This window comes from Polyodon spathula, chromosome 45 (assembly GCF_017654505.1).
Source record: "Polyodon spathula isolate WHYD16114869_AA chromosome 45, ASM1765450v1, whole genome shotgun sequence".
NCBI lineage: Eukaryota > Metazoa > Chordata > Actinopteri > Acipenseriformes > Polyodontidae > Polyodon > Polyodon spathula.
In genome coordinates, this window is record NC_054578.1 from 514,607 (window position 1) to 527,106 (window position 12,500).

The window sequence follows — 12,500 nt, forward strand, 5'->3', positions numbered from 1 at the left end:
AAAACACCAGCAAATTCACACTGGAGAGAAACCACACCACTGTAGTCAGTGCGGGAAGAGCTTCAGTGAATTGGGACATCTTAAAAGACACCAGCGAATTCACACAGGCGAGAAACCGCACCACTGTACAGAATGTGGGAAGTGCTTCAATGAATTAGGTAACCTTAAACAACACCAGCGAATTCACACAGGAGAGAAACCGCACCACTGTAAGGAATGTATGATGTGCTTCACTAAATTAGGGAACCTTAAAAGACACCAGCAAGTTCACACAAGAGAAACACACTACTGTAATGAATTTGAGAAGAGCTTCACTTGATTTAATTTTTTGGAGTAAACTTGACTTATCAGGGTTTACAGTGTAGGCAATCAATGGGACTTGGAGACTTGACCTTTCTTTTTCTGAATTAATTTAGCTATGTGTTTAGCAGATGTTCCTACATTGTGTAACACATGATTAAATAATGCATTTGATATGGAGGACACGTGTTTTGAATAGCCACTGGTTTCAAGAAGTATTCTATTTTTAGAACTGCTTAGTTAAGTGTCTACTGTTATTTATTTGTATACAGTTTTGAGCAGTTTTAGTATAGAGGAGGCTGTGTGGTGGTTAATTCCCGTCTCAGCCACTGACTCGCTGTGGGACCCTGAGCAAGTCACTTAACCTCCTTGTGCTCCGTCTTTCGGGTGAGACGTTGTTGTAAGTGACTCTGCAGCTGATGCATAGTTCACACACCCTAGTCTCTGTAAGTCACCTTGGATAAAGGAGTCTGCTAAATAAACAATATATATTAAAAAGTGTATTTTTCCATTCTTGGTTGGTTGCAAGAGGAGGAGGTACGTGAGTTCAGGTATAAAAAGGAGGTCTTGCCCTGACTAAGCCTACATGCTGGTTTCTTCTAATGAGGCCATAACTAATCCTACACATGGGAGGGTTTTTTTTCTTTCAAGTTGTAAAGTCACCCCCCTGTCCCCATCCCAGGTTTTGGATTTCGAGTTTTGATCTTTTATATTCTGTGAACCCTACAGTTACAAATAATAAAACAGCTGGAATCTGTATACAAATTATTATTGATCTACGTTATAGGAATTTAAAATCAAAATAGTGGTGTGGAGTGATCTGTATTCCTGTCATTGCATGCAGAGACCTTTTCAGATTCATGCTTTAGTTTCAAGGAGCTTTACACGATGCTGGCATGCAGAACTGTTTAAACAATCTAATGTGGAGGTTTACATGGGAATGGAAGTTTATAACACAAGGAGTTGTGAACACAAGGAATGCAGTATAATGAAATACTTACTTTTTGGAATATTTCTTATGAAGACAAATCTGTATTATCCTTGTGAAAGAGAAGGTGGAGCCTGTTTATATTAAATAGGTACTTCCAGAACTGAAACCTGTCCACATTAAAGAGAAGAGCCCTGTACTAGAATCGGTCCATATCAAAGAGGAGAGCCCTGTACGAAAACCAGTCCATATCAAAGAGGAGAGCCCTGTACTAGAATCGGTCCATATCAAAGAGGAGAGCCCTGTACGAGAACCAGTCCATATCAAAGAGGCGGATCATTATTCTAAAATGTTTAACAGATTGCAGGGCTCTCTTTCTTGTACAACATGTGGAAAGAGTTTGTGAAAAAGCCTGCTGCTTCGTGAACAAATGCACATTTTAGAGAAACCACATACCTGTTGTGAATATGGAAAAAAATTAATTCAATTAAGAAATGTTAAAGACCACCAGCAAATCCACACAGGAGAGAAACCATATCACTGTGCTGACTGTGGCAAGAGTTTCAGTCAGTTACAAAATCTTAAATCCCACTAGTTAATTCACACAGGAGAGGCACATGTCTGGGAGGTGTTTTAGTCATAAATTGCACCAAAGTGGCACATCCAGTAAAGGCGCTCTATAGTATATGCCCTGTAGCCTGGAGGTCGCCGGTTCGAGTCCAGACTATTCCACAGACAACCGTGGACGAGAGCTCCTAAGGGGTGGCGCACAATTGGCTGAGCTTTGCCCAGGTGGGGAGGGCTTAGGTCGGCCAGGGTGTCCTCGGCTCACCGCGCACAAGTGACCCCTGTAGGCTGGCCGGTCGCCTGCAGACTTGCCTGTAAACTACCCAGAGCCGTCGTCCAATGCTGTAGCTCTGAGGTGGTTGCATGGCGGGCCTGCAAAGTGAAAAAAAGAGGTTGGCACACGTTTCACAGAGAACAGCGTGTGTCCGTACAAGTAAGACAGCATGGGCATTTCTATACTCGGGTACCGTTCAGTATAATAATAATAATAATAATAATAATACATGTGGTGATATGTGAAAGGTGTTTATATGTATTTAAACAAGCACGCAGATAATAGTTGTTTTAATTAATCATACATTGTTACACTAGCTAATCAGTCAGTTAATAAAATTACTAAAGAGGTACATTTAGATAAGAGCCAGTTCATTTATAAACTTACAAATGGCTAATAATATGTTTTATAACTTGTACGTATAGAACAAACATATAGTTCCTAGATACCGTTTGGAGACCTAATCATCTTTCTTCCATTTAAATTAATAATAAAAACTAACATGGACACGAAAGAGAAGGGATTATATTGTAGTGTCAAACCGAACAGGACTCTGGATCTCTGTCTGTCTGCAGCTTTAATGAAACTAAACTCTGGGAGATTGTAGTAAACTAACACAAACACATAAATGAATTATAATGTCTTATCAAACTGAGTAGGGTTGTTGGGCACTGTCTGTCTGCTTGTCCCTCTGCATCTGTAATGAAAGAAAACTGTGGAAGAACGCTGTGATCGACCACAGACGCCAAGAGCAGCAATGTATAATTGTAGTGTTGCTGCACAGACCAAACACGACAAAGCCCACGCTTGCAGCAGCAGCGCAAAGCAGAGGCGAAACTGGTGCCAAACTGGATCTCCAATGAAACATGGCTTAATTCAACAATGCGCCATAGGAGCCAGCATGGCATCGCGTTTCACAACCGCCTCTCCTCGTCCGCCCTTGATTCGAGAGGGAGGCCAGCCAATCACTCTCTCAGCCAATGATATGCGACGCTTGCAACCAGGCACGCCCACTGCCAGTGATTCATTTTTTCTGGCAGGTCTTCGTTTATGCTGGGGGAGAGGAATGGCTGCGATCAATAGAGATCTCTACAGCATTATATCACTTGCTGTTTCAAATATTTAGGATGGGCAGAAATGTGGGTTTTTTTGTTTGTTTTGGGGTTTTTTTTGCATTCGTTTATTACCTGCATTGAGTTCTGATAAATAGCCTTTTTTGTGGTTAATTTAAGAACTCGCACAGAATTAATCCTCTCAGTTGTATCCACAGATAGTCTGAGAACTGTCAGCGTGATTTATCTACTGAGAAAACAAAGGAGTTTAACTTCTATCAGAGCTAAGTGACTTCTTGCAGGTCTGTCTGTCTTCCTTTGTCACAGCAGAAGAAGTGCTGACTGTTTGAATGGGAATTATACATAAAAAAAAATACCAATTAAAAACCCAGGTCTGGGATTCCTAATAAAGGGATTCCGATAGACCAGCCCCCAAACTGAAACCCAGCGAGGATGGACGTCAGCGTGTCCGTTTCGCTCTTGCAAGACGAGCTCGGCTCTGCCATCGAGCACGCAGTGAAAGCGGCTGTAGACACCGTCTTGTGGGAAATCACAAGAGTTGTGGGCAGTAAATTGAACGAGTTTCAGATTGCAATGGCTGGGAAGGAGAAAGAGAATGAAAGGCTGAAGCTGAGATTGGAAATATCAGAGAGCGAGTTGAAAGCACAGCGACAGTGTATCAGCCCGGCGGATGCAAACATTATAGGAGCTCAGGGGAACACGAACCCCGACTCTAATGAACACGACGTTCAAATGAGTGAGAATCGCGGATTATTGGTCAGATTTCAAGGTAAATTTTAATTTACAAACAATCTGCAAAAAAAAAATGCAATTAAAAATCCCTTTTTTAAATTTTCGGTTAGAATGTTTAAAGTAGAGCGCAATTTAATATATCTGCTTATATACATTTTATCACAATGTATCAAATATACCCCCTGACTTGAAATGAACCTTGGCAAATTGGAATAATTGTAATTGAGTTGTAATTGTACTATGTAATTGAATTTAAGTTCAATTACGCATTTTTCTCATACGATCAGTTTCCCACACATTTACACCCAGTTTGTTTGTTTGCTTTGTTTTTTTTTTAAGTTATATAGTATGTTTCTGTATGTACCTGTGAGTATTGCTTGGTTATATAACATGTCAACACGTTAATGTAATTAGCAATGCAAATTTCGTTCAAAGCAAAACGGAAGAGTGAAATAAAGGAACCAGACCTGTATCAATTTGAATTTGACCAAAATGGAGAAAGCGCAGTAAAGGTTTATAAATGGGCTTCGTGTACCCTACAAAACTGTCTCCTGAGACACTGCATTAAATGCACTCTCTAAGGGCGAGTTGAACACTCCACAGGGAATTCTGTCGTTTCCATGGGGAGCATTGATGGAGCACAATACAGAATATCAAGCATTACAAGTCTGTGAGCTGGGAGCAGTCAATTTGAATAACCCACCGTTACAGCAGAGAGGTGAATTTAGTGAAAGACACAGAATTTAACAATGCTAATATCATATTAGCAATAACTAAAATTTAAAAAATTTAAAAATCAATAAGACAAAAGTACCGCTCCGCAGTCCCCCTCCCTCACCTGCATATCTCACAGTAAATGCTGTGCTTCGGGTGTATTCAATTAATGTGTATTCACTTTATTGAAACCATTTTCACTTACACAGAACACCATACCTGCACAATGCAGTGGCGCACTGTCTGATCACAAACAATGCAGTGTTTCCTGCATCATCCACGCTGCGCGCCTAATCACCCGAGATGTGATCAAATTCAGAAACAGCTTTATTTGCTCTGCACGTCATTGCACTTGATACAGTATCATATTACATGCAGTCAGTTTGCTCCGGAAGGATTCTAATAAGTGGATTGCATGATTCTTACAAGCTGGGTATTTGAGCATGGTTAGTGTAGGAATGATATTGTCCCAGTGGTTTTGATCACTGTATGCAGTTGATTCTTATATCAGTGATTCTTATAAACGGAGTGCACTGTTAAATTAGAAAGTAATATAATTGATATACAGAAATTATTTATTTTAATGTGCATTTTAACACTGGAAGTGCCGGGATTTCAAACTACCTAGAAGCGCCAAACCAGTTAATTTGAACAAAAGGCAAATAATCGTATAAAAGTCAAAAGTTTTATTTATGAACATCAAATCAAACATTTGCATAGCAGAAACACCAGATTTAAATGTAAAACAGCATTTTTTTTTCAGAAGGAGCAGTACAAAACAAGAAAAACTTACATAAAGTAAATATTTCACTAGTAACTATTTTGTATGGGTCTCTGTACATACAAAATTGTATAAACATTTATTTGTAAAAATAACATCAAATGGTCATTTTTTTCAAAAATAGTATATAATGCAGTACTTCAAAACATAAATAATTAATACAATAAACTATTTGCATAACATATTTATTTAGACTACATACCTGGCAGCTGTACAGTCCATATACAACACACGCTTCTCCACTTTCCATGAGCATTTACCCGCACTGCACTTCCTCAACTGCAGCACACATCCAAAGTTTTGTTGTTGTTGCATTTTGCAACCTGGCAGTGTTTCCTCTTGCGTGTGGGTTCAGCAGCTGCAGCACTACCAGAAGGGGCATCTTTCTCTGTCCATTTCTGATCCACACGTGCTTGCCGAAGCTGCATGGCTAACTGCAAGATGAAGCCCCTCCTGTTGCAGTTTTTCCCTGGTACATTCCTTGTACAAAACATATGCATTGATGGCTTAATGTTATAAAATACAGCCACAGGCCATGGACAAGATCCGCCTTTGACTGAATGCCATCTGCTCCAGCACATCCCCACCGAACTTTGCGTCATTGTGGTATTCCACTGTCTCAGTCTCTCTGGTCATCCTCCATCTCCGAGCCATTTTTATGTTCAGTGTGTCACTCTTGTTGTGCCCACTCAAAGTTGTAAGAATGAACCTGCAATGCAGTGGGGGTGGGGGGGGGTACCTATGACTCAGAGAGGCGTGTTTTTCAAGCACTCAGAGTGCAGACATTAAAATGATCAATTTCTTGCGAATATGCGACTCAAACGACATCAGTAGATCTAATACATATACTTAGGAAAAGTCATGAACAGGCATATGCATTACACTCCGGAATGCAGGGTCATTTTAAATTTTAAAACCCCAAATGGTGTTAATCAATATTATATTTATTAATAAACTGATCATTTCAAAATAAGACCCATTTAAACTAATGTTTACATTTCACTTCAACTAATTTCTTGTGCATAGTGATATTTACTGTTATTAGATTTATTTATTTGCTGTTCTAATTTTTAAAAAGTACGTGTATCTAATAATTTTGTAATAGCATTAAGGCACGGCAGGGGATTGGTTGAAATGATATAATCGCACACTTAAGGCTTAAAGAATTGTAAGGGTAGTTATACTTGACCCCAGGTCTGCCTGAACATTTTTAGTTTTATGTATTTTGAGGGATCCTCCCTAACACTTCAGAAATGATCAATGCTGGACCACAGCTCACAGGTCAAATTAGGTCAGGTCACATCTTGCTCGTTTGGTTGTTAGTAGCTTATTGATCCCAGAATCTCATCAAGCAGCTTCTTGAAGGATCCCAGGGTGTCAGCAGCCTGTGCTGTCCTGTACTGTCCTAGGGACAGCGCTCTGCATGCCTCAGGCCACAGAACACAGCAAACCTGCTCTAAACACTGTCCATTATATAATTGTGAAGAAGAAATACACAGATCTGCCTGTGACTCTTTATATTGGTAATTCAGTGGAAGGCTGCTTAGACATGTTCACAACAGCTTGAAATGTATAGTCCAAACTAAATGCATAATATCAGAAGATGTACAAAACTGAGCTGGCGTATGCACTCTTGCATTGATATCTACCTTTAAAAAATTGGTCTAGTGGAAAATTATTTCGTGTTATGTCTACCATAATTCAGTCAGTGTGTTTTGTAGCGCTACTCAAATAAAATGAATTTAAATGAAACACTAACACTGGAACCGCTGCGGTTATTCTCATACCTAGAACTGCCAGCGGCGGGCATTATTACATTCTGAACAACCTCAATGTTAAAATAAGAGACAAACTATCAGATACAACTCAAACGTTTTATTCAAGCACATCATAGCAAAGATCTGCACAGCCAAAACACCGTTATTTAAAATGAACAATTAAACAAAAAATGGTTTATTTTCTCTTGCCACATATAAAACACTACTTCAAAAAAATGAAAAACTAATAAAAATAAACATTTCAAAAGAAACTAGTGTGCAGACAGATACATGTACAGACAAAACTGTACATACGATTTTTTTAATTTTTGTTTTTTTTAAGTAACATTAAAAAAAAGAAAATAACTCAATTCCCATTACGGATCGTGAATGTGCTTTGAGGGAAACAGACTTCAAAATTAGCACAATCCACACAGATATAACGCTTCTCAACTTTTCCTGTGCATTTACCACATACTGCTCTTTCACACTGGGCACAGATATCAGAAGTTTTATTTTTATTGCATTTAGCTACCTTGCATTGTTTTCTCTTGTGTGTGTCACTGGAAGCAGCACTGAATCCAGGTTGAGCTGCATTTGCAGTTTTCTGATCGAAATGTTTCTGCCGAAGCTCTGTGGCTAACTTCAACATGAAATCTCTCCTACTGATATTTTCTCCAGTGCATTCCTTGTACAAAACAAAGGAATTGATGGCTGCCAAGTCCAATACATTGTAAAACACAGCAACTGGCCACCGTCGAGAACCGGCTTTCACGGAGTACTGACGTATCATCTGGTCTAAATCGTCCACCCCACACTTTGTGTCATTGTAGAAATCCACGGTCTCTGGTTTTTTATTGTCTGCAGTCCCGATGGCAACTGACGTATGAAGGGAGCTGAGAATAATGACATTCTTTCTCGGCTTGCACTTGTAAACAGTCAGCGTAGCACAGTCACTGTGTTTCAAAATTGTACTGGAGTACAGCTGAGGTTGCAAGTTTTGCGCAGATGGTGGAAGCTCTCTTCTTGCTTTGTTCACTGTTCCAACCAGGCTGGTTTTGTGTGTTTTTCTTCAACTTTTTTGCCAATTGCAGTGAGGTAAAAAAATTGTTAGTGGTAACATTCCTCCCTTTTCCTAAGTATGGTTCCATCAGTTTAAGTACCACACTGTCACCCAGTCTCTGACCAGCTGGGCAAGTTTCATCTTTGCCCAGGTAGGGGTAACCATTCACCACGTACTTGGACTCAACGTCCACTGCCACCCAAAACTTGATCCCAACTTTGTCAGGTTTGTTTGACATGTATTGTGTCGAGCGTGCTTTTGTGGAGAACAGCTGTTCACCGACTGTAAGGTTCTCTCCCGGCTTGTAGCAGGCAATGCTGTTTTCAATGAAGCCGTTCCAAATTTCCGATGCCACAGCAAATTTATCTCTCTGAAGGCAAGCACTTCTTGTTGCTCTCAAATCAAAACGCAAAAATCTCAAGATTTCTCGAAAACGATTCCGTGACATTGTCTCTATAAAAAAAGCAATTCCCCATTGTGTAGACCAAAGGCTCTCCAGGTAAAGGCTTTTGCCACCACACGCTCCGCGAACATACAGGATTGCAATAAACGCTTCTAATTCCTCCAACGACATTGCCCAGGAATCATCACCTTGTATCCTATGTGCCTCTGCTACAGTACAGCGCTGAATGTGATGCAGCATTCGCTTATCGATCAGTAAATGAAAAGCACTAAGAATGCCATTGACGTTGCGTTTTGCGTACGGCGTGGGACCTGAGGTTTCAGTGAAAATTTGTGCAGCCCGTCTTCCCACAGTGTCAACAGCGGGACTTATAATTTCCCAAATAGTACCATCCTTCCCAGTCTCCTGAACGCCTGCTCGAGCTGGCGACGCAGCTGGACTCGCTGTCCTTGTTCCTGCTGCTGGTAAAGCGGCTGGCATGACTGGCACGCCTGCAGCTGCTTCAGGAGACGATACAAGCAAAGCGGCCGGCACTGCGGAGGATTCCCCAGGACTGCTGCTTCTGCCACGACCTCTTCTGCGCCTGGGGAGCCCTCTTTGTGGGCGTTGCTCTTCACTGGCACCTTCCTCGCTTTCACTGGTGGAACTGTCTGTATCACAAATCCAGGATTCATCACTGTTGTAATCACTCGCATTCCCTGCATCAGAATCATTCTCGGACAAAGCGGTAAGCATATCAATCGCTTCTTGGGTGGTCACCCGTCTTCTTTGAGCCCTTTCGAGTTTCAGCCTTTTCCCTCTTAGCGTGCCTGTGAAAGTAAAATAGGAAAGCTTTACGACAGCAGACTATATATGCTCACGTAGACAGCCAGACGCAAGTTCTCCAAGGAAGTGACAGTATTACAGTAGATCTTTGGATAACACATGACTAAACTTAAAGAGCGATATTCCACTCAGACATAATGCTGTAAGCTCAGTGGGGGCAGAGATAACAAAAGAGAATCAGTATTTTACAAAACATGTTTTGTAAAAGGCAGTCAGTGGGCGGGATTATAACTCTTATTTTCGCGATCCTGCCTTTCAAACGCTGTCAGGGTATTTAACGCATGTAATTAAAAAACCCTAGGTTAGCCTGAATGGGAATGTAAACAAACTGGAACGGCAACTGCTTTCTAATAAAGTAAAATGCACAGAAGGCTTAACTAGAGGAATGTAGTTCCTCTATAAAATGAAAAAGCCAAAACAGAAATAAATAACCCCTTAATATACTGTAATCTTCTATTCCCAGCATTCCAGTTTCCCTCACCTCTCTCAGCGATGCTAGAAGGTGGCGTTTCCTCCTGCAGGATCCGCTCATTGGCCTGGTCACACCCCAGCTCAGTCACTTCCTCCTTGATCTCAACAGTCCTGTCTGCAGAAACAACCCATCGAATAGGAAGCTCTGGGCTGATGTGAGCTGCTTCCATCTCAGAAACTTCCTGTGAGTGAGGCTGATCCGTTCTCACTGAAGAAAAGGAGACAGGACTGTTAGGTTTGTCATTTCAGATTGCAGATAAAGAGCTTTTATTTGAATTTCCACAGAACTCACACTTTAGAAACCTATATAATGTATGAATCCATTAGTATTTAAATCACACATCAAGCCTTATTTGAAATGATCTTGATATCTTGATTAGGATGGGTGAAGCAGTCATCTGGTGATTCTGGCTCTGGAGAGTTCTGCTCAGAGCACTCTTTGCTGCTCATAAAATTTACAGTTGTCACCCTTCGTACTATTAAATACTGAATCAACAAAGCACAATCTTTCTGCATAATAATCACAGGTGCCTCGCTGGGACAGCGTACAACCAGCCCCTGTGTGTGTGTGTGTATTTTGTATTTGTTGTATTATTATTTTAAAAGTATTGTTTCATTTGTAAAATCACAATGTTTGTTATTTTTATTTTGCAGCATGGATGGGGTTAAAATTCTACATCCATGCTAAACCTGTGTAGAATGTGACCGTCTCCAGATTAATTCACTTATTGCTTCTTTGTTGATGGTCACATGTATAAAAACCTGCAGCTGTGACTGGGCGTGAAGGTGTGGTCAAAGGTGGAATGACAGCCGCGAGTTAGAGAATTAAAACATAAATTTATAACACTTGCTACCTGTGCTGCGTTTACACCAGCATTTACCTGTTTGTTTTGGCCAACGTGCCTTTGGTTTTGTAAAAGTGTTTGTTTGTTCAAATCTTTTACTTGTTTATTAAAAACGCACAGGCAGAGCATTCACACCCCAGTGCTGCTGTGTTTGTGTCTGTGAGGTCACATCATACAGCCAAACTAGCCTTGTGATAAGATGTGATTTCATGTAGTAATAAAAAAAAAACAGCGATTAACTTTGTTTTAGATTTAAAAAAAAAAATTATTTGTATCCTAAATTCTGTATTTAACATTTAATCTAATGTGATTTCATTCTTTTTCCTTTTCATTTAGAAACAAAAAATGTACCTTGTTTAATTAAAACAGCTGCTTATTTGGAAAAAAAGTTCAATCAATTGCTGCTGTGTCTAATAGAAGTATGGTCACCGTTGTTTTAATAATCACCTGCGCCTGTACGATATCAAAGCTTGCACATGTGAAGTATAAGAATAAGTTCTCTGAAAAGTGTGTTTACATGACTAAATTATGTTAGTTTTTGGAATACAGTACTACTGGAATATTAAGCGGTGAATTTGATATGTTTTAGGAAAACTGAGTTTACATGACTTTTGATATCAGAATTACTTTTCGGAAAACTGTGAAAAACACTGGAATTCTTATACATGCAAAGACACTTACTGGGAATGCCCATATCAAATAAAACAACTTCACACCCAGTGCGTTTACATGAGCAGTAAAATTCCACTAGTATTCGAAATGCTGAATAATCCTTACATATTGAAGCGATCTCAGTTAACACAGGCTGGTGCATCACACAGGGCGAGGCAATCCACACACAGGCAGGGGGTTGGGTGCAAACCAGGACCTCTTTTGTATCAGTATCACATTATAACATGTTAACCACCACATGCATATTATCTATTTAAAATTAATTATTTTTCAAAAGTTCTGCTCACCAGTAGGCATCCAGGCGCAGTGCAGACACAGCATAACATGCTCTTACAATTGGAGTACAAAATAATAAACTGAAACAAATACTAAACAGTTCCTACAGCTGCAAATGTACATCTTCATTTAAAAACAGCATGCATTTATTTATATGCAGTTACAGCTCTCGATAACAGAAATGCAATCAGATGCTCTTTGAAAAAGCAACTATGCATGTGATGACAATTACACACACTATTTGCTTTATTTTCTATGGTTGTTATTTTACTGTAAAATTGTTTACTATAGGCTCTGCTGACGATGTGCGTGGCCAAACAGGAGCAACATCTTCAATCTTTCTCCTTACTCTATTAATAAAGATATAAAGTATATATATATATAGATATATATATATATATATATATATATATATATCCATATATAGAGTATATATATATTTATAAGTAATATATATTAGGTAGAAGATATAACCTTTGTTTCACGAGAGAACATATAAATTTACATTTTGAAGTATTTTAATAATTAAAATCATATCTCTAATAATAATAATAATATATAAAAGTTTAAATAAACCATGCACGACATCATTTTCAAAGTTTTTTAAATTATTTTTCTTTAGTACGTGCCATGCAGTAACGGTTAAAAGGCCAAAACAAATGGAAAGGAAATGTATTTTAAGAAAACAAAGTTTAAGAGAGAGAGCTTACGTCTCGAGAGCAGGACTCCAACTCTCTCTCTCTGCAGGCGGCGTGAATCGTTGTCGTTTCGCGTCTAAACCGTCACTTTAACTAAAACCCAAACAAACAAACAAACAAA

The 12,500-nt window shown here is 39.5% G+C and overlaps 1 protein-coding gene and 1 pseudogene across 1 annotated transcript in view; one reads left to right on the forward strand and one right to left on the reverse strand.

Moving 5' to 3' along the window:
* LOC121305934 (zinc finger protein OZF-like) overlaps positions 1-651 on the forward strand; it is a 73,574-nt gene extending 72,923 nt beyond the window's left edge. The window contains exon 3 of the mRNA XM_041237620.1: positions 1-651. This exon is cut by the window's left edge and continues 1,174 nt beyond it. Within this exon, the coding sequence (XP_041093554.1) occupies positions 1-319 (319 nt within the window). The 3' untranslated portion in view covers positions 320-651.
* Positions 652-3,831: 3,180 nt separating this feature from the next.
* LOC121305856 lies at positions 3,832-11,959 on the reverse strand (annotated as a pseudogene).
* Between the last annotated feature and the right edge of the window lie 541 nt (positions 11,960-12,500).